We start from the raw sequence: 25,867 nt of genomic DNA, 5'->3' as shown, positions 1-25,867 counted from the left end.
ATTTTCTTTTTTCCTTTTCTTTTTCATCTGCAGATGTAGATTTAGAAGAGGCTGGAAAAGAGGGTGGAAAAAGCAGGGAGGTTATGAGGCTTAATAAAGAAGGTAAGTGGAGCTACTGGCATTTTAGTGTTAGCATGTGTGGCAGAATCTTCACAGGATTTCGACTATAATGTGAATTGTTCTGCTGGGTACAGAGTGACTAAGGCTTGTCAAAAATTGAGCACGCCCAGGTGACTACTGCTTCATGTTAACTTCTTTCAAAGTACAAATGCAACTGGGGGGTAGAGGGGTCGAGACTATTGAAGGCAGAAGTTTCCTGCACTTCAGCTGGAGTCCACATTTGGACCTTCTGATATGTATCTGCTACTCGCCTTTGGAACATTATTGCCAAATGGTGGGGGGTGGAAATTGTTGAAATGAGGAGCAGGGCTCCACTCAAAAGCATCCCAGCCTTCCTTGTGGGTAAATACACAACAGTTTAATGAACCCCACGTGGTCAGTCATCCCAGCAGCTACTTCTCCACTGAAAGCCATGGTACATGGCAAACCTTTGCAGCAAGTTACATTTGGCCCACTTTGCGTTTGGTCACAGATTGTAATGTGGTGAGCAGGGTTAGGGGCATCTGTGTATATAGCCTCCAGCCGGTCACCCATCTCTGTTTCCCCAGCGTGGAAATACAGTACCTAAAATGGAACACAGTGCGTAGCTAGGTCATCCCAGACAGAGGCAGGTGAGTGAAGCCACAGACTGCTGGAGCTGGGCATCAAACACACATGGTCATCATAAATAAATCATGGCCTATTCATGTTTGCAAGCCTGCCATATGTAACTGTGGCCTATGGGCTTCACATGGAGCAACTCCAGAGATCACTTTCTATTGAACTAATGGATGGGTTCAGTTGAATTGTGATTTACTAACTGGTGTCTTGTAAATGTGGTTGACTGAAATTGGAGGTGGGAGGAAGTGCAGGGGTGCAGAAAAGGTTGGTGGGAAGTGTTGAAAGCGTTCAGCCATAACTAGGCCATAGGAGCCTGGCTCATCCAAAATGAATGGAGAAAAAGACCATTAGATGCCAAAGGATGGTTTCCCTCATAAAACGCAATGTCACCCTGGTAGGCAACCGAAACCTGCTTGGAAAGATGGAACTTGTTTTGTGGATCTCACCTCAGACACTTGGTTTTCTGTGCCTGATTGTTTCCTGACCATCCAGTGAGAGGAGAATTTGTGCTTCAGAAAAAAAATGACATAGAGGTTAAAATGCATGCATATTCAAGGACAGCTCTCTAGCATAATGTTTCTGCTAATTAAGCACTTTGATTGGAAACGAAACTGTATTCTAAAGATGTTTGCCTCTAAATATCTTAGTGTGATCTTGACATGTGTCTTTAGGATGCACAAGGGGATGATGCCACTTCTTAGAAGTGGCAGCTTATTTGTGCTCAGTGTCCATGTGTGTTGGCATTGGAAAGTATCCCTGGAAATTGTTTTTCTTGACAGACAAACTCCTGACACCTTTAAAAACTTATGGGACTCAGTTATCAGACCAGTGGTAATGAAGAGGTTTCCAGAAAAGATGACCTTGTGAGAACGTTTAAAGTTGAGTAATGGTCATGGTATGGCCCAGAATTGGCACCTCTTAGGCCTGGTTGATAGACTATAACACACAAAACTATTTTGCACCCTCCCCCAGGCCTCTATTTCAGAAGACCCTTATTTTCAGATTCTCTTTGCCTCATGAGAAATAGATTCTTTTAAGGGAAAAAAAAATGTAAAGCTCTCCTTTCCTTAGAAGCCACAAGTGGTACATCTGGCTTATTATATTCTTTCACCTGTAAAGATACAAAGATTTAGCTCCTAACTGTGCATTTGTGTTCCGGAGCCCCACTTTTCAGTGTAACTGTGCGATTGCTCAGTTTACCAAATAGCCATGTATGGGCCGAAATCTCTTTGTTCATGGGCCTGGTGGAGCAGGCCTGGGTTAGCAGTTCCTGGAGTTCTCCTGGTACGTGCACACAGTTTTCTTCATGGATATACACATGAACTGTATCTCTCCTTCCCGTGGTGAGGAGTTTAAACGTTTAGCTGAGACTTGGTATCAGGATATTTGGTTGCCAAAGTCCCCAGAAACACTGGTTGCTTTCGTCTTGCCATTGGCCTTCTTGCTGGAGTCATTGTGTGGGAAGTCCCAGGTACCTGATTGTGGATGGATCTCTGAGGGACTCATGGCCTGGGTGTGACTGTGTTTCTGCCTGTGGTGAGCATACATAGATGGACCCAGAGGTCATCAGTAGTAAGCAGGTCTTGAGACTGTGCTTTAATAGCAATTAATAGGTGAATTTAGGAACTCCAATTAAGAAATGAAGGTATATGATCCAGATTTTGATGTGAATTTTTTTATTGTAAAATAAATATAAAATTTATCATTTTAACCATTTTAAAGTCTCACAATTCAGTAATACTAACTATAATCACAGTGTTGTACAACTCTCAACACTATTCATTTCCTGAGCTTTTTCATCATCTCAGCCACAAACCCTGTCTCCATTATATTAATATAATAATTTCCTATTCCCCCTCTCCTGGGGCTGAGTCCTGGAAACCTGTATTCTATTTTCTGTCTCTATGAAGTTGCCTATTCTAGATACTATATATTTGCAATATATGACCATTTGTGTCCATCTTCTTTCACTTAGCATCATATTTTCATGGTTTATTCATGAGGCAGTATGTATCAGAATTTCACTCCTTTTTATGGCTGAATAATATTCCATTGTATGTATATATCATGTTTTGTTTATCATCCATCTGTTAATGGACATTTAGCTTGTTTCCACCTGTTTACTATTGTGAATAATGCTGCTGTGAACTTTGTGATATGATATTTTTTATGGACTAAACTCTGGAGGAAAAGCCAGGCTGGACAAATGCAAAAAGAATCATTTTATGTTCTGCCTCCTTCTGGCCACAGCTTCAGAAGGAAGGAAGGACTTGCAGACTTTTGAACAACCTGGCTATTGTAATGTAGTTCCTTCTCCATTCCTTGAATCTTTTTCTATTTCAGTACTCTACCTGTATCAGTATGAAATGTTAGCTGAATGATTTGAGATTTCTGTAATAAAGTCTTCGTGTTCATGTTACTGTTTATCCAAAGTTAGCTACAATTATGTCACAAGGAATTTGGCAAATACTTTTTTTGTTTTTTTTTTTGGCAAATACTTTTGAACCTTGCCAGATCATCACCTGGGTTCAGAAGGCATATTTATTCCTGTGCTTGAATGTAGTCATGTCGGGAGCAGGAGAGAGGGCTTTGAATCCGCTTTCTAATTCCAGTGTGTGACCTTGGGAACCTCACTTTCCTTGTTTGGGCCTGCTCTGTTTTTTGTAAAGTAAGGGAGTGGTTTTAAAATCTCCTCCAGTCCCTCTGAGACCTATGAACTTAAGTTCCTTTATTGAATGTACCTACACTTGAGATTCAGTCATACTATACAGACTGTTTAACGGTAGACAATTCACCTGCCAGTGCAGGAGATGTGGGTTCGATTCCTCGGTCAAGAAGATCCCCTGGAAGAGGAAATGGCAACTCACTCCAGGATTCTTGCCTGGGAAATCCCATGGACAGCAGGCTGGCGGGCTACAGTCCATGGGGTCGCAAAGAGTCGTATACAACTTAGTGACTAAACAACAACAAAAAGCAAGCCTTCATTAGAAATATCTTAAACTACAAATACTAGACTTATTTTCTTTTTTTGTTGTCTGTTGGTGCCAAACATCACTGCATCTTGTGCACAAGCCTAATTTTCTCCAAATAGTTTGTGAGTGGTGTGTGGCCTTTAAGACTCTGAGAAAACTAAGGGTCTGTATCCAAAACCCAGGGTGATGTGTTCCCCATAGTGGAGAGGGGATAGACCTGAGGCACTAAGATTTCCTCAAAGGAAGGGTCCCAGAAACCTGATTAGCCTAATCTAAGATGTGAGCTGCCACAAGATGGAAAATTCCAAGGAAGGCCAGTTCATATAGCTAACCTTTTAAAATAATTATCTTTCTCTAGCTTCATAGATTTATTAGAAGACATTTTTCTAAGCTAATTGGGGGAAAACTTCACGATTTAGAAAGATGCCTCTCTTTTCTAATTGCCTCACCTGAACTTTTTATTTTTTTAAATAATGTGCATTTATAAGTAAGGACCAGGTGTGTATGGCTCATTGATGTCCTGAACTATACATCAAGTTGTCCAAAAAGTTTAGAGATAATAGCAGGGTTGTTGTGAGACAATACAGAAGAGTTTAGCACATAGTAAGTGCTTAATGAATTCGTGCCTTTTTAATTTTTTAGATGTTATTAACATTATTATCATCATCATATATTAATGAAGCTAACTCTAGAAAATTTTATTATTAGAATTATGAAGATTTTTAACTAACCAGTGATGAATGGAAAAGATATACCCAATCAGAAATTTTATTTCTAGAGTAAACCATGTTATCATAATTTTATAAAGCTGAAGATTTTTTGGAAGCTGATTTCTGTGATAGCCATGCTTTTGATGGAGTACAGTTGATATATAGTCATTGGTAAGTTTTATCAATGCTAGAAAAAAATACTTTGGCAGTTTGGGACTTATGGCTGAGAAGAGTTTGCAGAGTTCTTTCTGGGGACCAGAAATATTCTAAAAAATATTTTTTAAATGATTGATAAGTTGTTTGATCAGTAAGGATAGAAAGTCCTCAATGGATCATTCTTTTTGTCCTGTGGAGGCCTACTTTCGTTACTTTAGGCGTGTTTCTGTGCATCAGTGTTCCCAGGTGTTTTGATTTGATGTAGGTAAACTTGTGGAATGCTTCCAATCTGAAAACTGTTCTGGGGTCAGTAAGATCTTTCTGTGACTGTGAGAGTTGGGTGTTCTGCTAATGCTGGTGGAGTTAGACTGGAGCACAGGAGGAAGCAGGAAACATGGACGTGTGTTCAACTCAAGTTTAGGAATTTTTCAGTTATAGCTGGATGGGGGCAAATTAGAGAAAAGATGGCAACTGATCTGATAAAAACGAAGGGTTCTTGGAATCCAAGTCAGGGAAGCTAGCGACAAGTGGTTGAGATTTATGGGGAACTGTGGAGTGGTCCCCTTTATCATTATGCGGACAACTCTGTTATCTATGCTAATAGGCAATGGGAAGACACCCAGTCTGCAGATTACACTGATAAACCTCATTTTCACCATTAATTTCAACTTCTTTCTCCATTAAGCCTACCTTCCTCCCCTTTTGCTAATAAGCAGCAACATTTGTTCACTTTGGCATTTCATTATCATCTCTCTTCTTTTGCCCAGTGCTTGGGATGAAAGGACAGGAGAAGTGGAGTGGCCTCAATGTGATAGGGAGGAAAGATGAAAAGGAGGAGAGGACTTGGAGGATGAATCAACTTCACAGTTTCATCCAGCTGATAGAGAAGGGGCAGCGCCACAACCAAGATAAAGCTGAGAGAGGGCATTTTCAACACCATCTAGTTTTGAAAATATGGAGCCTCTAAAAAAGTGTCTTTTTATACATACAAGTGTTTCTATGCACTTGAGTTCTTCTGTGGAGAAAGTGTGGCTCTGGCTCCTCCCCAGATAGGAAGTTAGGCAGGTTGGGCACACTTTGAAACACTGCATGTGATCTTGCTCCCTAAGCCCAGTTACCCTGTGCTAGCTTCTCATCATGTCAGTCTACAGGAAGGAATGATGCTTTTATAGCTGGAAGATGTAAACTGTTTTTCTCTGTCATTCAGATGTTTCTTATTTTTTCCAATAATGTTCACATGTTACATAGTTGAGAAGGATATGCAGTGAAAAAGAAAGTCTTTTACCCTCCTCCCCAGTTGCTTGCAGAGAAGGCAATGGCAAGCCACTCCAGTACTCTTGCCTGGAAAATCCCATGGATGGAGGAGCCTGGTCGGCTACAGTCCGTGGGGTCGCTAAGGGTCAGACACGACTGAGCGACTTCACTTTCACTTTTCACTTTCACACATTGGAGAAGGAAATGGCAACCCACTCCAGTGTTCTTGCCTGGAGAATCCCAGGGACAGGGGAGCCTGGTGGGCTTCCATCTATGGGGTCACACAGAGTTGGACATGACTGAAGTGACTTAGCAGCAGTAGCAGCAGCCAGTTGCTTGTGTATCTTTTCCAAGATCCTCTGTGTGCATTCAAGTAGATACATGGATAGTTTTTCCTGCCTGCCTTACCCACGTGGCTGATAACATCCTATAAGTAGTATCTTGCCATTTCCATTTCTCTTAGGTAGTAGTCCACATCAGAGGCAGTTCAGCCTGCCTCTCTCTTTTGTGCCTGCATAATGGGAAGATGGGACTTCCCTGGTGACTCAGTGGTAAAGAATTCACCTGCCCATACAGGAGATGTGGGTTTAATCCCTGGGTCGGGAAGACCCCCTGGAGAAGGAAATGGCAGCCCACTCCAGTATTCCCTTGTGGCTCAGCTGGTAAAAGAATCTGCCTGCAATGCGGGAGACCTGCGTTTGATCCCTGGGTTGGGAAGATCCCCTGGAGAAGGGGATCCAGTATTGCCTGGAGAATTCCATAGACAGAGGAGCTTGGCAGGCTACTAGCCACAGGGTTGCAACAGAGTCAGATGCGACTTAGTGACTAAACAACAGCACAGTGGGAGGGTAGTTTAAGCCTCTGGGTGTCTTGCTTAGTTTTTATTTTTTGGTTGATTTGTATTGATGTTTGGTTGCATCAGATCGTAGTTGTGGCACGCAGGACTTTTGTGGGTCGTGCGGGAGCTTTTTCCGAGCAGCACGCAGGCTCAGTAGTTGCAGTGAGCGGGCTTCTCTCTAGCTGTGGTGCGTGGCCTAGTATTAATAGTTGTGGCATATGGGCTTAGTTGCCCCACAGCATGTAGGACATTCATTCCCCGACTAGGGATCAAACCCACGTTCCCTGCATTAGAAGGTGGATTCTTAACCACTGAACCACCAGGGAAATCCCTTGGTTAGTTTTTAATACCTGCTTCTGCTCTCTTGGCCTCCGTCATGCCTTTGAGACCAAGTGACAGTGGGCCGACACTAGGCTAGGCCTGGGGGGACAGCCGTGAATGAGCACGAGCCTCTCCCTCATGACGCTCCCATCCTAGCAGCCAAGGCAAATGTTAAAAAAGTCATGGCAACCATGATGAGTACTCAGAAAGGGAAAATTGGGGTACCATTGGAACGTATGATGGGGGGCCAAATTTAGGTTCGGGGCTCAGGGTGTGTATTCCTGAGGAAATGTTATTTATGCTAAAACCTGGAGAATGAATATGCAGAGCTGGGCGGGACAGAATTAAAGGAAACAATGTGTGTACAGGCCCAAAGTGTGAGAGAATATGGAATGTTCTAGAAACTAAAAAGTCTGTCTCTGGCGTGACGATAGCAAAGCAGAGTGGTACAGTTTCTCAGCAGGGACTCTACTTCTTTGTGGTAGAGCACTGTCCTGGGATGTTGTTGGATGTCTAGCAGCATCCTTAGCCTCTATCCCTGGATTCCAGTGGAACCTCCCCTTCCCCTAAGTTGAAAAAGCCAAAAATGTCTCCAGACATTGCCAAAGATCCCTGGAGTGGGCTGGGATGGTGCCAAATCACCCTGATAAGAGAACCACTGGTGTAACGTGAGGCTGGAAAGGTAAGAACACAAGAGCAATGTTCTGCTACTATCTGTCCATGTCTTAGGCCCAAGTTCCCTGTGAGGCGGCCTCACTGAATCCTCAGCAGGCAGGTGTGGAGCTGTGACTATTGCCCGCAGTGGGCTACATTTGGAAGCATCTAAATGGAGAAGACTCCACCCCTCACAGAGCTTTCCTCCAAATTTCCAAGATGACCCCTCCAAAACTTCTTGTCCAGAGTAAATGGTTAGAGCACTGAGATTCAGGTTCAGCTCAGCCTTCCCTCACTGTGGGTGGAGGAGACCCCAAGCCACCGATTCTGATAATAATGGCATTTATTATATGGGGGCCCCTGATGTCAAAAGCAGCATGGTGAAGCATTAAGGATTTCAGTTTATATTTAAAGTCAGGCTGGAAATACAACTGGCATTCTGTGCAGTTGATTACCCCTGGGATTTGTCTGAAATGGGGATGCACATGATGGAGAGCAGAGCGGCTGGCTTCAGGATTTCCATGTTAAGGATTAGAAAATAGGGAGAGCAGAGGAGGATCTGATTCCTTAGGGTTCTGGCGCATGTGCCAAGTGGTCTGTGGCATTATTTAGGACCAGAAGGCCTTGTTCACTCTAGCCAGTGACTTACAGGGGCCTGGTACCTCCACTCCAGAAGTGATTTAAGAAAGATAGACAAATCTGGGTTTTGCCTGGTTTTCTGTGTACATCGTGTTTATATCCTTTGGGCTAGCCTTTCGTTCATGACGTTTTGTTTCATTCATGACATCCTTTGGAACTAGATATAAAATGATAGCAGCAGACACACCAAGACCCTGTCCTCATCAACATCTTTTTACCCAAGGACAACAACTGCTGAGGTGGCCCAGTGTTCACATCTGGAAACTCGGATCATTTAGTGACTGCCCCAGAAGTGACATTACCAAGATGGTGATGTAGGTCGTTCCCAGCTTTACCCCTCCTCTCGAGAACAACTGCCAGCTGTTTGTGGACACGGCACCACTGAGAAAACCCTAGGACGTAGAAGTGAGGCTGAAGCATACCCCTGTGCCAGAGAGCAAGACAGATGGCTGCAGAAGGATCAGAGGAGTAGCTGCCCACAACCGTATGCCCCTCCCCCAGGCCAGCAGCACCTTGAGGAGAGGCTGCCTCTCTCCTTGCAGAGGGCTGGAGGGGCATCCTCCTTCCCCAGTGTTGTGGGTCACTCCTTGGGAGCCCCTACACCTGTCTTGCCTCATGGGGACCATGGGAGAATCTCCAGGGCTTGACCACTGGGAATCTAATCATGCTGTAATTGAAGGTAGCCATACTAGAAAGGGAGAGGGTTAGTCAACGGGTTGACCTTTTTCCAAACTGTAGAAACTGAACGTCAAGGGCTGACTTCCTTGTGTCTCTCTCTCCTAAAATTCTTGGTGCAATGATGTGCCAAGGATGGGCTCCCAGCTAATGCTGGTTGGCTGGCTCTCTTACTCTTTCCCGTGGAAGAGCTCAGATTGGCTGCGTCAGCCGAATGGACCTGGGTTTGGACCTGGAGGCACTTGAACTAATGATGAGAGTCTAGGGAAGTGCTTCCTGCAAGGGAGCTGAGGCCGAGGACCGTTACTGTTCTGGTGTTACTCTTGGCTATACAGTTGCCGCTAAGTCAAGCTGGAATTCCACTGTGGGGAAAGCTTTTGTTTTTGTATGGATGCTTTATCCTTGTACCTGTGGTTTCATAACATAACTCTGCTTGCCAATTTTAGGGATCGGGTGCTTAAAGAAAAAAGTAAACCAAGTAAATACTCTCTAGGGCAGGACAGAGTAACACCAGGAAAAGATAAAAGTGACTCACTGACAGGCTTTTTGAACACAGAAGCAGTTATCAGCAAACCTGCTCTGTGAAGCTGATTAGGAGTCTCTGAATATGAACAGTTCAAGGACACCTTCTGCTGGGGGATGGTGAGAGTGGAGGAGCTCTGTGACCCTGCCCCAATACTCCAATAGGTCATGGAGTCCCAGGTTGGGGGTGGGGAGACAGGACATCCAAACTGATGACACTAACCAGGGTATGGAAGATGGTTGAGACACGTGCTTAGTTTGGTCGTGTCAGGCCAAGGTGGTGTCTAGCTCTTTTTAAGAGCATAGTGGCCACAGAAGGACAAATACTGTATGATTCCACTTATGTAGGGTTCCTAAAAGAATTAAATTCATTGAGAACAAGAGTAGAGAACATTGAGAACAAGGTTACCAGGGGCTAGGGAGGGGGAATTCTCTACTGAGAATCTGTGTTTAATGGGTATAGAGTTCCAGGTGGGAAAAATGAAAAAGTTCTGATAGATTGATGGTGGTGACAGTGAACCAAACACTTAAAAATTGCTAAAATGATTAAATTTTATGTACATTTTATTGCAAATATACATTGATGTTGCAGACTCAGAAGCTTCATGGAGCATTATTTAAATTTGGACCAAGCCACTTACAAGCTATGTAGTAAGATAACTTTTCTGAGCCTCAGTTTCATCATTTTCAGAATAGGAATAATACCAGCTCTTAGGGCTGATGTGAAAATACATGAAGTACTATCTGGCATATATTAGGTACTCAGTAATGTCAGCTTTTGTTATGATGGTTGTCACTTTTACCAGACACTTGGATCCTTTTCCTTGCCTTACACGGGCTGCCACTTCCAAGGGGCAGATAGCATCCTTACTGCTCCAGGAGTGTGCCTGGGCTCACTGGTCCTCTTTAGTCAGTATTTTATCCCTGATGCTTTAAGGATGCCAGGAATAAAAACAAGAGGAGTTGGACCCATGTTCCTGTGCTGTGAGTTTTCAAGGGTGAGTCAGTTTCAGTTTTCCAAAGTGTGGCCATCTTGGGGACCCTGTGTTGAAATCACCTAGGTACTTAACTTAGCATCCCAGGTTGCAGTGACACTGATTCAGAAGCACTCGGCCTAAAGCATAGGAGTGTGCATTTTAACAAGCATCCCCGGTGGCTCTGATATTTACTGAACTTCGGTTACAGGAAGTAGCTCTTGACCCTGCCCACCTTGAGACTCCTTTGTGAAGCTCTTAAAAAATCTGAGACACCAGGACCACTCCCAGACACTTGGTTTCCATAGGCTCAGTTTAAGGGATTCTGGGGAGCTGCTTACATGTTTTAAAAATTGATGATGATGCTTATGTGTTTTTAAAAGTAATAATCCTAGCTTTCCTTTACTGTTTATTGAGTAGATACCAGACATAGAACTAAATGTGCATTTTTCTCATGTAATCCTCATGACATTCTGTGAGACAATTCCTGTTATCAATCTCGTGTTAGAGATTAGGATACAGGCTCAGAGACGTTAAGTGACTTACCCAAGGTGATACAGTGAGGAAGAAGAGCTGGGATTTGAACTGAGAGACAGGATGATTCCAGAGACAGTACTCTTTTTTTTTTTTTTTAAATTTTTGTCTGTACCATATGCCATCTGAGATCTGTTCCTTGACCAGGGATCAAGCCTGTACCCCCTGCCTTGGAAGCACAGAGTCTTAACCGCTGGACTGCCAGGGAAGTCCCCCAGAGATAGTGCTCTTAAGCACTGTGTCCTAATGTTGCTCTAGGAGCAGGGCTTGAACTAAGGTGAGGCCAGCAGGGCATTGAGGACATACATTGACAGATGCCCACACAGGCTCCTGCAAGTGCAGAGCGAGGGCCTCCTTAAATGTTCCAGCCTGAGCACCTCACTTGCCTCAGCCTAGTACCAGCCCTGCCTCAAAAGGCATGATCTTTAAACAGAATGGTTATGTTTTTCTTCCTCCTCATGTGTGTGAGCCAGTGGCCTGCTGATAGGGCCCCAGGTCTTCCCCTCAGGGAAATGCTTTTTCATCCCAAAGCCCCAGCTCTGGGGCCTCTGTGGTCAGAGCCCTGGCTTCGGGGATATCTCAGGAGCTGACTCAAACTGTTCCTTTTTGGGAGAAGGTGTTAGCAAAGATGGTTGCCAAGCAACTCCGGGGGCATCTATCTACAGTGATGATTTCTCTCTCTTTTTTTCCTCCTTTTGAACATTTTCTCGGTCGCTTTTCAGTTTCCCTCTTGGCGTTGGGATTGTTAGTAATTTCATGAAGGGTGTACGCCTTTGGATGATGGAATGGAGACTCCTTTTCACTGCCCGCCAGTTAGAGGTGTCCTTTTGATGGGCAGTACGCCTGCTAAGTGGGTGTGAAAGACCTTTGCCTTCTTCAGCTATAGAGATACCCTAGCTGTGACTGGCTGAGGGGCAGTGGCAAAGAAGAGTCTGTGACTGGAGTGGCCGAGAGAGACACAGAATACGTCTCCCATATGCAGGCAGGGCCACATGGTGATGTTCAGGTCCATGACTCTGGCTTTCAGCTACTCCCCATTAACTAGGGCATTTTGCATTTGGTACGTGGGGGCCTGGCTGATCCTAGAGGGAACTGGAGTTTCTCTCTCTCAGTGGTTTTACATGTGTTTCCTCTTTAGCTCTGTCCCCTCCTACTCAGTTCCCTCATCAGTGTGGGGTTTCAAGTGACCTTTGATGGGCCCCAGTCATTTGGTCTGCTGGCCCGTGTTTCGATCCTCCCAGAGAGGCCAAGAGCTCGTGGGCTGGAGGACCTTTCCCACACAGACAGAATCTGCTGCAGACTGTCAGGAAGAAAGGGAGATGTCGGGAAAGTGAAACAAGTCACATTTGGGTGAGGCTGGCTCCATTCTTCCCACCCGCCAGCGTCAGCCCGGTAGGCCCTGTCCTCAGACTCCAGGCTTCTGTTCTTTGGCACCACACCCTTGACCTTGACCGTTGTGTCCCTCTTCGCCATCTTTTGCAGAAGCAGGGCAAATGGACTCAAGAGAGCCCTGCCACTTTCAGAGGCTCAGACCAAACACTTACTGGCAGAAGACCTTTAAAAAGAGAGTTGGCTCTGTTTTGTGCAAATCCAATATAGAATCATCCAGCCTTAGACTGGGAGGCTGTTTGCTTTCCAAATGAGATTATTAGGGATTTCATTAGATAGTAGACTGCCCTCAAGCTTTGGGACACCTTATTTCCAAAGTTTTGGTGATGCCCACTTTTGCACCTGTCCTGCTGGCCCCCCCTCCTGCCTTTCCCCTCCCTCCAGGGTTTGCTCTGTGGGAGCCCCCCTGCTCCTTGCTCACCCCTCTGGTGTGCTGTATTAGAAACCCCTCACGGATGTTCTCACTGCATCCGCGGTCCCCCTAGACACTGGGCAAGTGCAGAGCTTTCTTTGTATCTTCCCTTAGCCACTGTCTTGAGAAAGACCCTCCCTCCCTTCCCCTCACCCTCCTGCTCTCTCTGTAGGAGCAGTCCTCTGCCCTTCTCCGTTCCCTGCACTCCCTCTGCCCCCACCCCAGGCAAGCCTCAGTTTTTATAATAGCTGCTTAATTGGCCTCCCTGTCTCCATCTTCCCAGCATACCAATTCAAAATTAATCTCCCGAAAAGTCACATTTTATCAGGTTGTTCCTGGAGTGAAAACCTATCATCACTTCCCCCATCGACTGCAGTTAATGCTGTGTTCTGGGTCCCCTGTGCCTCAGTCCCTTCAGATCCTGACAGGTGGTTTGCCCCTTACCAGCCCCGTTCCTTCCTCGTGCTCATCTTTGGTCTTTGCCTCCCTTTCCTGCTGCAGGGCCCAGGCCTCATTCCTTCTGCAGAAGCTTCCCCAGCCTCATGGGCTGTGCTGTCTGCCCTGCCTCTGGATACCATGCTGCTGGCCATACCCATCATGCACTCCAGGCCCTACGTCTTACACTTTGTGGCCATTCTGTTACTCACCTGATGTATTATTTTCACAATTACATTCATTACAATCTAGTGGATTTGGGGGTGAGGGAGAAGGAGCCACATCTTCCCTTTTTCTTCCCTGAGTTGTTTTCAACTAAAAAGAGTGCTACAATTCAGCTAGACATCCAGTTTGGTTTTCAGGTATGTGTCTTGATAGACCTGCATTTTCATTTCTTTTCTTTCTTTTTTTTTAAAAGTAGTAGAATACAAATAACATAAAATTTATCAGTTTAGTCATTTTTAAGGGTAAAGTTCCCTGATAGCTCAGTTGGTAAAGAATCCACTGGCATTGCAGGAGACCTGGTTTGATTCCTGGGTTGGGAAGATCCCCTGGAGAAGGGAAAGGCTACCCACTCCAGGTTTCTGGCCTGGAGAATTCCATGGACTGTATTGTCCATGGGGTCACAAAGAGTTGGACACAACTGAGTGACTTTTACTTTCAGGAGTGTTAAGGACATTTCCATTGTCCTGCAACTAATCCCCCAAACTTTTGTCATTTCATAAAACTGAAGCTCTATATCCTTTAAACAACTCTACATTTATATTTTCCTCTTCAGAAGCAGTTTGGAGATGATCTGTGAGTCTCTTTGATTTAGCAACCTGATTTTTTGACGTTGTTACAATTCTGAGAGCTAGCAAGCCTCCTGAAGTTTTTGCTCAGGTGGTTCTTTGGAACCACATGGCAGAATGTCTCAGCTCAGAATAGGGTATTGCAGCCCCAGGATCCTCCATGGGGTCCTGCGTCAGTGGTGAAAATTCACTGGAAGAGTGCTACTATGGTTTGGCTCATAGACACCTTTGAGCAGCATGAAGTTTCTTGGTTCAGATTTTGTGGTAAACCCCACCACTTTCCCCCTTCTTTTTTACTCCACCATCTTTATGTTACAATTAAAAATTTTCACATGTATGGAAAAATGTTGAAATAGTAGCACTGTGGGCATTCACATATGCATCCCTTAGAGTTAAAGTCAGTTCACATTTAACCTGATTTTTTATAAAGGTATGTATGTGTATGTATATTTCTGTACTCTTTGGAAATCAGTTGTTGACATCGTGACACTTCACCTCTAAATATTTTTCATTTTGACACACTTGATTGTGTAACCTTGAGCTACTTAAGTTCTCAGGGTCTCATCTTATATAAATATGTATGTGTGTTCTTGCTGAACCATTTGGGAGTAAGTTGCAGACAGCCTGACACTTCACCCTAAATACTTCAGCTTGTGTCTCCTAAGGGCTTCCCAGGTGGCACTAGTGGTAAAGAACCTCCCTGCCAATGCAGGAAACATAATGAGATGCGGGCTCGATCCCTGGGTCTGGAAGATCCCCTGGAGGAGGGCGTGGCAACCCACTCCAGTAATCTTGCCTGGAGAACCCCATCAACAGAGGAGCCTGGTGGGCTACAGTCCATGGGGTCACAGAGTCAGACACGACTGAAGCACGTATGCATGTATCTCCTAAAAATAAAAGCATTCTCTGAATAATCACAATACCAGAATCACATTTAGAAAACTAGTGGTAATCCCCTAATAGAATCTATTATTTGGTTTGTATTCAAATTTCCCCTGTTGTCCCCCCTGATAAAAAAAAAGTTTATAGTTGCTTTATTTCTGAATATATTTTTAAAATATATATCCAGGATCCTATCAAGGTTCACGAATTACATTTGTTTTTTATGCCTCTTTAGTCAGTTTAAATCTAGGGCGGTACCCCCACCATGGATGTATGTGTATGTATGTATAGATACATATATGCATATGTGTGTATTTCTATGTATATGTATGTGTATATATGTGTGTGTGTGTGTATATATATATATATATATATATATAACATTGCTGTTTAAATTGCTTCCCATTCTGATCTGTCTGATCACTTCCTCATGGTTTCATTTACCTTCTTTTTCTATGATCTAGTTACCTTACATACCAGAAGTTAGAGCTAAAGTTTCAGATTTAGGCTCAACATTTTGGCAAAAATATGTCCAGGTGATTCTAAGTGCTTCATTGAACATTTCAGCAAGGATCCATGATGTCAGGTGCGCCATTATTAGATATTGATCACTTGGAAATGTGGTGACCACCTTTCTCTATCGCAAAGATATGTTTTCTATCTACAGTTAGTATGCCATTCTGTGGGTGATGCTTTGTCTGCGACTGAGAACCCTGTTCCCCCAAAGGTAATTTCTTAGAACCATCTTGACCTCCATTGATGATCCTTGCTGGCTCAGTTGTTTCTTGGGGAGTTGTGGAGTGGTCATTTTCAAATTCCATCATTCTGGAAATTCCCTGGTGGTCCAGTGGTTAGAAGTCCACACTTCTCTTGCCAAGGGTGTGGGTTCAGTCACTGGTCTGGGAACCGAGATCCTGTCAGCAACATGATGTGGCCAAAAAAATAAAAAATAAATTTTGTTGTTCTGATCTACATTTACTGGCTGACATTCATATATAAAGAAGAGCTCTTTCTCATTAGTAGAGATGAACTATTAAGTTCCTTCTAAAAAGGCTGAGTTACATTCTCCCTTCTAATTACCAGTTTTCAGAGTAAGAAGTTGAACATCTATGGTTTGAGCTAGGGAGGAGCAAGGGCAAGAACTGGGCATATTTCAGTAAGATGCACATATAGTGTGAAAACCCATAATCAATGGAAAATTCTAGATATATAGAGTGACCTTTGTATGCAAAGCTCAGAAGTAAAGTGTGACCACATCTTGGTAGAGTATGAGTTTAAAAACATTGAGAAACATTTTCCCACACACTCAAGTGATCCTCTTCTTTAATTTGGGGAAGGAAGAGGATAATTGCATTTAAAATAATCCCTCTCCTACCTTCCAGCAGTAGTCCAGCATTTAGCCTGGGTTCGGTGAACTGCTGAAGTTAATTGTGTGATGCTTCTCAGGTTCTGTGTCTAAAACAGTGCTTCCTACAGCACCTATTCCCTCGAAAGTGACCAACCATCCAGGCACTGGGTGGGGGGCAGGGGTGGGGGGAGGCATGCAGAATGCACAGGTGCACTAGCCCTGGCCCTTGACCTCCAGGAACTCAGGACTGAAATGTGGAATTCATTCACTTTGTGAATGTGGCTTGAATGCATGGAGCCCAGAGAAGGAAGAGGTTTTATCAGTCTGTGGCCTGCACGATCTTTGACTTGCGGGGAGAGACTCTTTGGTTTGTGTGTCTATCTGGAGCACAAGTAAGGATGTGTAATTGGAGGCCAGTTAGTGTTTGAGGAATGAGTGAGTGAATGAGTGCTTCATCACAGATGGCTAGAATGGCTAGGCCTAGTGAGGGCTATGAGTTCCTCCAGAAAGTCATTTTTGGAAAAAGGAGTTGGGATGAATCCTGGATCTGCCATTAATACCGAAGAGGAACAGTTCATAATATATTCCAATGGCACACCTACATGGTACCCTGTACAATTCCATTTTTTTTATGGCATTTCAAGGAAACAGGTGCCTTTTTTGTTTGGTAATGTTTGTGTATGTGTTGCTATTCATTGTGCTGGGAGTAGGGTCAATCTCTCTTTCTCTGTTAGGTCTCACTGCTCTGGAAGTTAATCAGGAAATTCTTTTCTATCACAATCAACGTTGTGCTGGTAAATGCTTTACAGCTTGCTCTCTAAACAAATTTGCACGTGTCCATGTATAAGTTTATTATACATTTTACTGATAAAAGGGTGTTTAGCATACAGTTTACAAATCATAAAATATTTTATGTAAATTTTTACAGTAAATTTACTTTACAATAAATTTCATATCATCAGTTGATTCTCACAGAATGCTTTTGTTGATTTTTGCGAAAATCTTATTCCCCTGGCCAACCTAAGTTTGAAATTGACAGCAAATGTTGATCTGATGTGAATGCTGGTTGATATTTTCATTTAAGTCAGTGAGGAAGATGAAAGCGAAAGAACAAAGATGTACATGGGAACTTTGCTCGATCGTTGGTGACAACAGCGACTTCCTTGCTGAATTGGATAATAGTTCTCAAGTACCAAGAGTATATGGTCTCATTTTTGGGTGCTCTTCAAATACAGTTATCGACATGATATACTTTTTTTCTCTCTCTTTTTTATTGAAGTATAGTTGATTTACAGTATTGTGTTAATTACTGTTCTACAGCAAAGTAACTCAGTTATACACACATATATATGTGTATATATATATATATTCTTTTTCATATTCTTTTCCATTTTGGTTTACCATGTGCTATACGGTAGGACCTTGTTTATTCTGTGTACCAGTTTCGCATCTGCTAATCTCAGACTCCCAGTTCATCCCTTTCTCACCCCCTCCCTCTTGGCAGCCTCCAGCATATGTTTATCAACATGATATACTTTTAAATTTGCATCTCTAAAGTTTTCTGCGTCACCTTCTTAAAACTAGGTAATCAAATAAAACCCTGATTTGTAGCATTTGATGGTTTCTGGGATGTAAGCTCTCATATCACTGCATTTCACATCTGTATGTTATTACTGAACTGAGTTGGGAAAAGGTGCACATTAGAGCCCTTATGTAGGGTTTCTTCTGTGCAGATACAGTAAATGTAAATAAAGAGCAGCAAACTATGGTCCATTAGTGAAATCCTTGTCACCTGTCTTTGTAAATAAAGTTTTATTGGAGCACAGCCATGTTCATTCATTCATCTATTGTCTCAGGTTACTTTTGCGCTCACCGCCATGGCTGAGTGAGATGGCTGAGACAGAGACCCTCAGAACCTAAAATATTTAATCCCTGGACCTCTCTGCAAAAAGTTTTCAACCTCTGCCCAAAGCACAGATAATAGTAAAATGTAACAAGATAAATAGAAGTAGTTTGTTTTGAGTATTTATTCTCTTTTTAAAAAAATAGCACATTTAATTTTACCTTATGTAATTTTTAATAATTTCTTAATTGGCTCACCAAATTCCTGAAAATTTAATAATTTGCTTTTACGAGCCTGTATAGGCCAGTCCCAGTTCACTATTGAAACACTTTGAGAGTTTCAGCTTATAGGGTCAAAAGATGAAGCTGTCACTATTAGGAAGAAGCAGCTGAGAACACCAGACTGGAGGGGGAACCACGATGAGAAGGACTGGAACTACTTGAAGTTGTGGTCTCATTGTCCACAGAAATCAGAAGAAAGCATTTTTGAGGTTAGTTTTCATATATTGTTATTGTCTTTCCCTCTTAAGGTTTGTTTTGGTTTCTCAAATGAATTTTCTTCGGGGTTAATTTAAAAATTCAATACAGCTTGCGTTTCTGACCAAATTTTGCCTGCATCTGTCTAGAGTACACTTGGGCCCTGACAGGCGCCCGGCACCTTTCAGTACTCCCACAGATGTTCTGTGTCCAGAGAAAGGAGGACTTCCTCTTGTTGGCTGTGAGCAAGAGGCGAGGTGGTCCCACCAGTTGCCTTGTGCAGGGGTTTTCCTTGCCACCACTTCCTGCTGGGTGCCTTTGAATGGATTACAGATGGTTAGGGAAAAGACTTCTTGGCACAGTGAGAGGACCAGTCTCCAGTGTTTTGTGGGGAAGGATTTATAACAGGATGGTAGTTGATGCCGACCCAGAATGGGCCTGGCTGCCCAGCCTTCTTAGAGAAATCAACTGCCTATGGGTGGAGGGAAGGGCAGGGAAAAGGGGATGTTTCCATTCATGTGGCACCTTTCATCCAGGGCGGTCTTAGCTGGCCTAGGGGCCAAAGGTTTTAGGCCACTGTGGAGGTGTTGTACCTGGAGATTAAGTACGGGGATCACGTTCTTGGTGTGTCAGGCTCTTATGGGCAGTATCAATATAGCAAATCCTCATATGTTTTAAAAGTGCGGTAAAGACAGATGCAACTGTTGCCTTCTTTTTTTTTAAGTCACAGTCTAGAGCACATTTAATTTTTAAACTTTTAAAAATATACCTAACATAAAGTGTACTCTTTTAACCATCTTAAAGTATTCAACTCTGTGGCACTAAGTACATACAAAGTGTTATGCAGCTGTCACCACTGTCTATTTCCAGAAATTTTCCAGCATCCCAAACAAATTTCGTATCCATTCAATGATAGCTCCCCATCCCCCCCAGCCTCAGTCCTGGAAGCCTCTGCCCTACCTTCTGTGTGAATTCGCCTGTTCTAGGTACTGCAGGTAAGTGGAATTGTATGTATTCATCTTTGTGACTGGCTTGTTCCACGTTGCATCATGTCCTCAAAGTTCATCCATATTGTAGCACGTGTCAGAATTTGCTTCTTTGTATGGCCAAATAATATCTCATTGTGTGTACTCATTGTGTGTATGTAGCACATTTTGTTTGTCCATTTATCCATTGAGGGACCCTGATCTGTTGGCCCCTTCGGGCCACTGTGACTTGCACTTCTCTGGATGTGGTGTCAGATGGGAGTCAGACAGAGGCCTGGAGAGAATCAGTTTGTCTGGGATGATTCCTCTCAACTCAGGTGCAGCTCCCCATCAGAGCTACCAGGAATACGTGTGGATGAAGCCACGTTTAGTAGGAGTGCTGGCCGAGGGCTCAGAGGAGCTGTGGTATCCTATGGGCTGCATCTGCTCCAGTGTTTTACCGTCCAAGAGAGCCCCACCAGAGCAGAGAATCTGAGAGGCCAGATTGCATGTGACCTCCAGTGTTTCTTGGGTGTGAGGAGGCACTTGCTGGGCAGAGGCTGGTGCAGAGGGTTCCTGGGATTGTGTCTCCCTCTGCCTGAAGTCAGGATGACCTTGGGCAGTTGGAGGAGCAGAGTCTGGGGAGCTTCATCTGTGAGAAAGAGGGTAAGACTGTAAGGTTCCCAGAGCACAGAGCCAGCACAGTGTGGCAGGGAGAGGCTAGGGACAGTGTCTGTCCATCCTAGCTGCTAGAACTAAATACCAGACTGGGTGTCTTATAAACAACAGACATTCATTTCTCACAGTTCTGGAGCCCAGAAGTCCAAGATCAGGGCGCCAGCATGGTCAGGGACTGGTCAGAACCCTCTTCCAGTTCCTGGACTTCCCATTATGTCATCATGTGGAGGAAGAGGCTGTGGAGCTCTTTGGAGTCTAAGAGAGGCTGTGGAGCTCTTTGGGGTCTAAGAGCTCTCGTCTCATTCATGTGGGTTTCTCCCTCATGACCTAATCACTTCCCAAAGGCCCCGCTCACAAAACTGTCCCATTAGGAGTTAGATTCCAACATGTGAATTTGGGGGACCGCAAACATTCAGACTTTAGCCAGCCAGCCTCTGGGGGTGGGGTTTGGATGGCGTGGACACCAGAGAGCAGGCTTGACGGCTCAGAGCCTAGGAGAAGATGGTGCTGAAACTTCAGAGAACAAGGGGGAATGGTCCAGAGACTCTGGGAGGGAGAAATCAAGCAGGTGCCTCGTGGCAGTGGCCTTAAGTGAATGGCTGCATTCTTTCAGACCAAAGATGGTGGTGGGATTTTATTATTTTCCTTTATGAAATTCTGGAGCACTGTGTGCAGAACCACTGGGTGCAGAAGGGCTGCAGAACAGGGATTCTGATTTGTCATGTATAAAGCCCTCCAGTGGTGTGAAGACTGACGCAGGGTGAAGGCATATTTTGTGTGTGTCTACTTTTCCTCAGGAGGGGTTCTGGGGCTTTCCTGAAATCCCCGCTCCGAGCTATGATACTCTGCCCCTTTCAAAAACAAGAGAGAGGGTAAGACTCTAAGGTTCCCAGAGCCGGCACAGTGTGTGGGGGAGAGATGGAGAGAGGTGGAAAGACTTTGCAAAGGTGTTTAAAGAAATGTATAGCTTGTGGGAGAAACACACACATGCCCAGATATAACCATGGGGTGAGCTGCAGGGCACAGGGATCCAGGCAAGCAAGTGATGTGTGTGTTGCTTTAAGAGCTGAATTGTGGTTTTAGGGTTTATGACATTTTTAAATCTTCTCTGAGGAAAAGCCCTCCCTGGGATGGGGTGGAGGGCTTGGGAGAAGCCTGAGTAGTGGAACCACTTTAAAATCTAGCCCTGCTAACGTGATTTGTGGGGGCTTCCTAGGTGGCTCAGTGGTAAAGAATCTGCCTGCCAATGCTGGAGACGCAGGTTCAATACTTGGGTTGGGAAGATCAGTACTTGGGTTGGGAAGAGCCACCCTGGAGAAGGAAATGACAACCCACTCCAGTATTTTTACCTGGGAAATCCCATGTTCAGAGGAGCCTGGCAGACTGCAAGAGAGTCGGACACAGCTAGACTAGCCACTAAATACCAGCCACAGCATGATTGGTATGCAGCCTTTTTACCTGGAGACAGATAGAGATACAGAGGGAAACAGATAACACGGCATACTTGATGAAGAAACCACCTTTGAATCTCGTCGCTGGGTACGGCTGATACTAGTAGAGGAGCTTGTTGGTGAAGAAGGAGAAACACAGACTTTGCCGGCAGATCGTAGATTGCATCTGGGCTTTCCTACCTGCTCGCTGTGTGGTTTGCATGCTACCGCACCTCTCTGGGCTTCAGTTTGCTCGTTTTGACTACAGTCTTGGTCCTGGGGAGAGTCAGGGATAATGCAAGAGCTGACACACCACTGATGGTCAGGAAAGAACTGCTGTTACTATAACCTGGCATAGGGAGTGGATCTAAGAAGTTCAGTGGTTTCCACAGGTTAACTGCATGATCATGCAGGAATTGTAGGGTGAGCAAAAATAGGCCAGAATTTGAGAGCCAAGGGAAGGGGGTGTTGTGGGAAGGTAAGTTTGGAAGCTTCTAGGTGGGGAGATGAGTTAGAAGGAAGCGGTCAATAGGAAGGAGTAAGAACTGAAGCATTTGGGGGCAGAGACCTGCTTTCTGTCTCTCCTTCGACTTTCCTTCTCTCTGGGCTGTGACTTTACCTGGTCCTCCAGCTCAGCCTGCATCCCTGGGCTCCTTGGGTGGGCCTGTGCAGAGACTGGCTGGGCAGCTCCTGAAAGGGGCTGTCCTGCAGCAGAGGATTCCTTTACGAAGGGGCAGGCCTCTCGGGTCCCAAATGGGTCCGGAACGTTAGCTGGGAGAAGTCCCATGCTTGCTGTGTGCCTTCATAACTGAAAGCTTAGGGGTCGGTCAGTTTTAGGCCTCTGGGGTGAGACCTGGGTTAGGGGCAATCCTAGGAGGTCTCTTCACCCCTCAGAGCCTCATTTTCCCATATGTAAAATGGATGATTACAGGAACCTCATAGGGGTGTTGAGAAGATTAAATGAAGGGAACTTACAGCACTTCGCTCAATACACAGCCAGTCTTAAGTGCTCAGTAAACATCTCCTTATACTGCCACTGAGTATCTCCCAGAGGAAGGGCTGAGGGGAGGGTATTATTTAGAATCAGGCATGTGCCTTGGCAGGGGGGCTGTGTTCTGGATGCTGGACTTTATAGCATAAGGAAGTACCATCATGGCCCTTGAACTTGGGCCTTAAGAGGAGAGCCAGCAATATGCAAACCTGACACACCTTTCGGAACATCAGTTCTTGGAACTGATCAGTTCCAAGTTTGCTAGGGTAAAGTATTACTTTTTTTTCATTATATTTCATAGGGGGAAATAACCTGCCAATTAAACTAAAGCCACTATTGATTCTAAGGCTCCATTCAGGTTTTAAAGATGTTACAGTGTGGAGGAGAGAAAAGTACAGCTTAGAATTAATGAAATATAGTAGGACAAAAATAGCATGTAAAGTAAAATTTACATTAATTTTTAAGATAAAGCATGAAAGTTTATGAAACATGGAAAGTTCTTGGTATGGCCCCAGCGTGTGAAAGTATGTGTGAATTTGCCTCCACGGTCAGGGTGACTCAGTTTGAAGGGTTGAGAGTTGAGAGGAGTGGCGAGGTTTGATCTCCTCTTAAGTTTAGATGGGAAGTGGGGAGTTGAGGGGAAGTAACCCCAGACTCCAGAGTCATCCTGGGGCCTGAACATCCTCAAGGAGTCATTGTGTGTGTCATCCTCACTTAAGGGGGAAAATCTGCATGCAGCACTTTGAGGAGGAGGGACCGTCATGAAAGCAGGCAAACAACCACATATGTCAACGGAGCTGGAAACCACAGAGCACTTCCACCCAGTGAGAGGGACTGCTTCCTGTGACCCACAGGCCAGTGCCTCTCCCAGCGGGCTCCTAGCCCTGGTGTTTGGTGCAGATTCTGGGGGACAAGCAGCCTTGCGTCTTGCCCTTAAAAATTGGTGGCATGTCTCAGGCGGGTGAGAAGGGATCTGGTTGAGCCGCCTCCTTTCTGCAGGACCCTTTGCTCTGCACATCACCAGGTGGAGACCGGCCCCTGGGCATTGCTGGTATTGGCAGGTGTTGGAGGTGGTTCCTGCCATCTCCTTGCCAGGGAAGGGGGTCACACCTGCAGGGCCTGTGGAGACTCACAGTAGACTGGAAATCATAGTGTCACCAACTTCAGAAGACCATTTCTCTCCACGAGAGTGCTGGGCTCTGGGGCTTGGAGAGGAGGCAGGTCTGCAGGTGGGGGAATGGAGGTGCTGAGAGACCCCCTGATTCCCTGAGCTGATGATTAGCGTAGGAGGAGGAACCGGAGAGGAGCAGGAAGCAGCGGCCTGGCCTGAGGACACTCTCTGGACTGTAGGAGGAAGGGACTTGAATGTAGGAGCGTGGATATTCAGCAGGCTCTCCAGGCTGGGCACACTGAATGGGCATTCGTGGATGGGCCTTAATAGTATTCCATTGTATAAAAAAAGAGGCACACTGAATGGGCCTCTATGAGTAAATTAAAAAAAAAAAAAATTTCATGACGTTAAAGTGATACAAGATCATTGTACAAAATGCACACCAACAAAAAAGAAAAAGAAAAACTAGCCTATAATAATTCTGTCACCTAGAATTAACAAGTGCTGGTCTTTTTTAAAAATAATTTTTAAAATGAGATAATTTCATACTGTTTTGATTATGGTGAGTGTCTTTCCTAGCTATTAAGTATTCCATTGTGTGTGTGTTCCATAATTTATTTAACCAGTTCCCTGTCATGGGATATGTTGGTTGTTTTCAGTTTTTTATTATTAAAAATAATATTGCAACCAATAAATGTATGTCCTTGTAGTCAAATTTTTGCACACATTCATGATTATTTCCATAGTATAAATTTTTGAAAGAGGAATGCTAAGTCCAGGGGTATGCTATTTTTAATGCTTTTGATATCCATTGTGAAATTACCATCTAGAAATATTGTACCAATTAACATTCCCATCAGGAGTGTATAAGACTGGCTTCTTTCTGAACTTTGGCCAGTTCCTCACAAAAGATTTTCACATATTTATTTAATAAGTTCAAATGTTATCTTTAATTTGCACTCTCATGAGCACTAAGGAGGGTGAAGATTTTTCATGCATTTGTTAGCCACATGTGTACCTGTATGAGTTGTTTTTTCATGGTCTTTGCTTAGTTTTCTGTTGGCCTCTTAATCTTTTAATTGTTGATTTGCAAGACTGCTGTATATATTAAAGCTAATTTACTATGTGTGTTATTTATATGTGAATCATATGATTTTTAGGAAATCTTAATAGCTCCAAAATTGTGTGACTCTCTGATCTAGCCTGATGAGCCAAATAGCTAGGAAAATAGAAATTCACAGGTAATTCCCAAGCCATTGGTAGGTGTTATTGAATGCTGACAAGGGCCACTAGTATTAATAATTATGCTGACAAGAGAGAACTAAGAATAAGAGCTATTACTTACTGAACAACTATTATTTAACAAGCACTTTGCATGTATTATCCTTTTAATCCTATCATCCTGCAGAGCTGAGCAAACTGGGGCAGAGAAAAATTCAGTACCTCACTTGAGCTTATACAGCTGAATGGCAGAGTCTGGATTTGAACCTGAATCTGCCCATCTCTGCTCCCCAGGCTTTCTGTTCTACCAAGCTAACTCTCATTCTCAGGGTAAACCATGCATTTACGAGTCAAGACTTCCTCAGCTACTTCCACAAAGTGTAGCAGGTTGGAAATATGTGGTAACTGGTCTTTAAAGATGCCCTGGCAGTGAGCATGCTTCACAGTGAGTCTGCTCTCTGCTACACTTGGCTGACCCTATGATTCGTGTGTGTGTGTGTGTGTGTGTGTTAATAACAGCTTTATTGAGATATAATTCATATACCATAAAAATCACCCCTTTGAAGTATAGAAGTTCATGTTTTTGTCATAGTCACATAATTATGCAAACACCACTACCTAATTCCAGAACATTTTAATTACCACACAAAGAAACCTCATACCCCTTAGCAGTCACTCACTATTCCCTACTCTTCCCAGTCCCCAGCAACCACCACTCTGCTTTGTGTCTTTATGGGTCTGTTTATTCTAGACATTTTATATAACTGGAGTTATACCCTATGTTGCCCTTTGTGTCTGGCTTCTTTCACTTAACATAATGCTTTTACAGTTTGTCCACGTTGTCACATATATCAGTACTTCATTCCTTTGTGTGGCTTAATAGTATTCTGTTGTATAAATATACCACATTCTGTTTATCCATTCAT

At 44.1% G+C, this 25,867-nt stretch overlaps 1 protein-coding gene across 5 annotated transcripts in view; it reads left to right on the top strand.

Annotated features, from left to right (window-relative positions):
- ATXN7L1 (ataxin 7 like 1) overlaps window positions 1-25,867 on the top strand; it is a 272,758-nt gene that overhangs the window by 689 nt on the left and 246,202 nt on the right. For 4 of the 5 annotated variants that reach the window (XM_055420748.2, XM_055420747.2, XM_055420746.2 and 1 more), the window contains exon 2: window positions 34-102. The exons of the other annotated variant lie outside the window; for it this stretch is intronic. In XM_055420748.2, coding sequence (XP_055276723.2) covers window positions 34-102 — 69 coding nt within the window. The remainder of the gene's footprint in view (window positions 1-33; window positions 103-25,867) is intronic. 5 annotated transcript variants of the gene reach the window in all.

The sequence above is a fragment of the Moschus berezovskii genome, chromosome 3 (assembly GCF_049115385.1).
Source record: "Moschus berezovskii isolate FMDL1 chromosome 3, NW_MosBer_1.0, whole genome shotgun sequence".
Classification (NCBI taxonomy): Eukaryota; Metazoa; Chordata; class Mammalia; order Artiodactyla; family Moschidae; genus Moschus; species Moschus berezovskii.
Note: the sequence above shows the minus strand (reverse complement) of the source record. Positions and strands in the feature narration are given on the sequence as shown.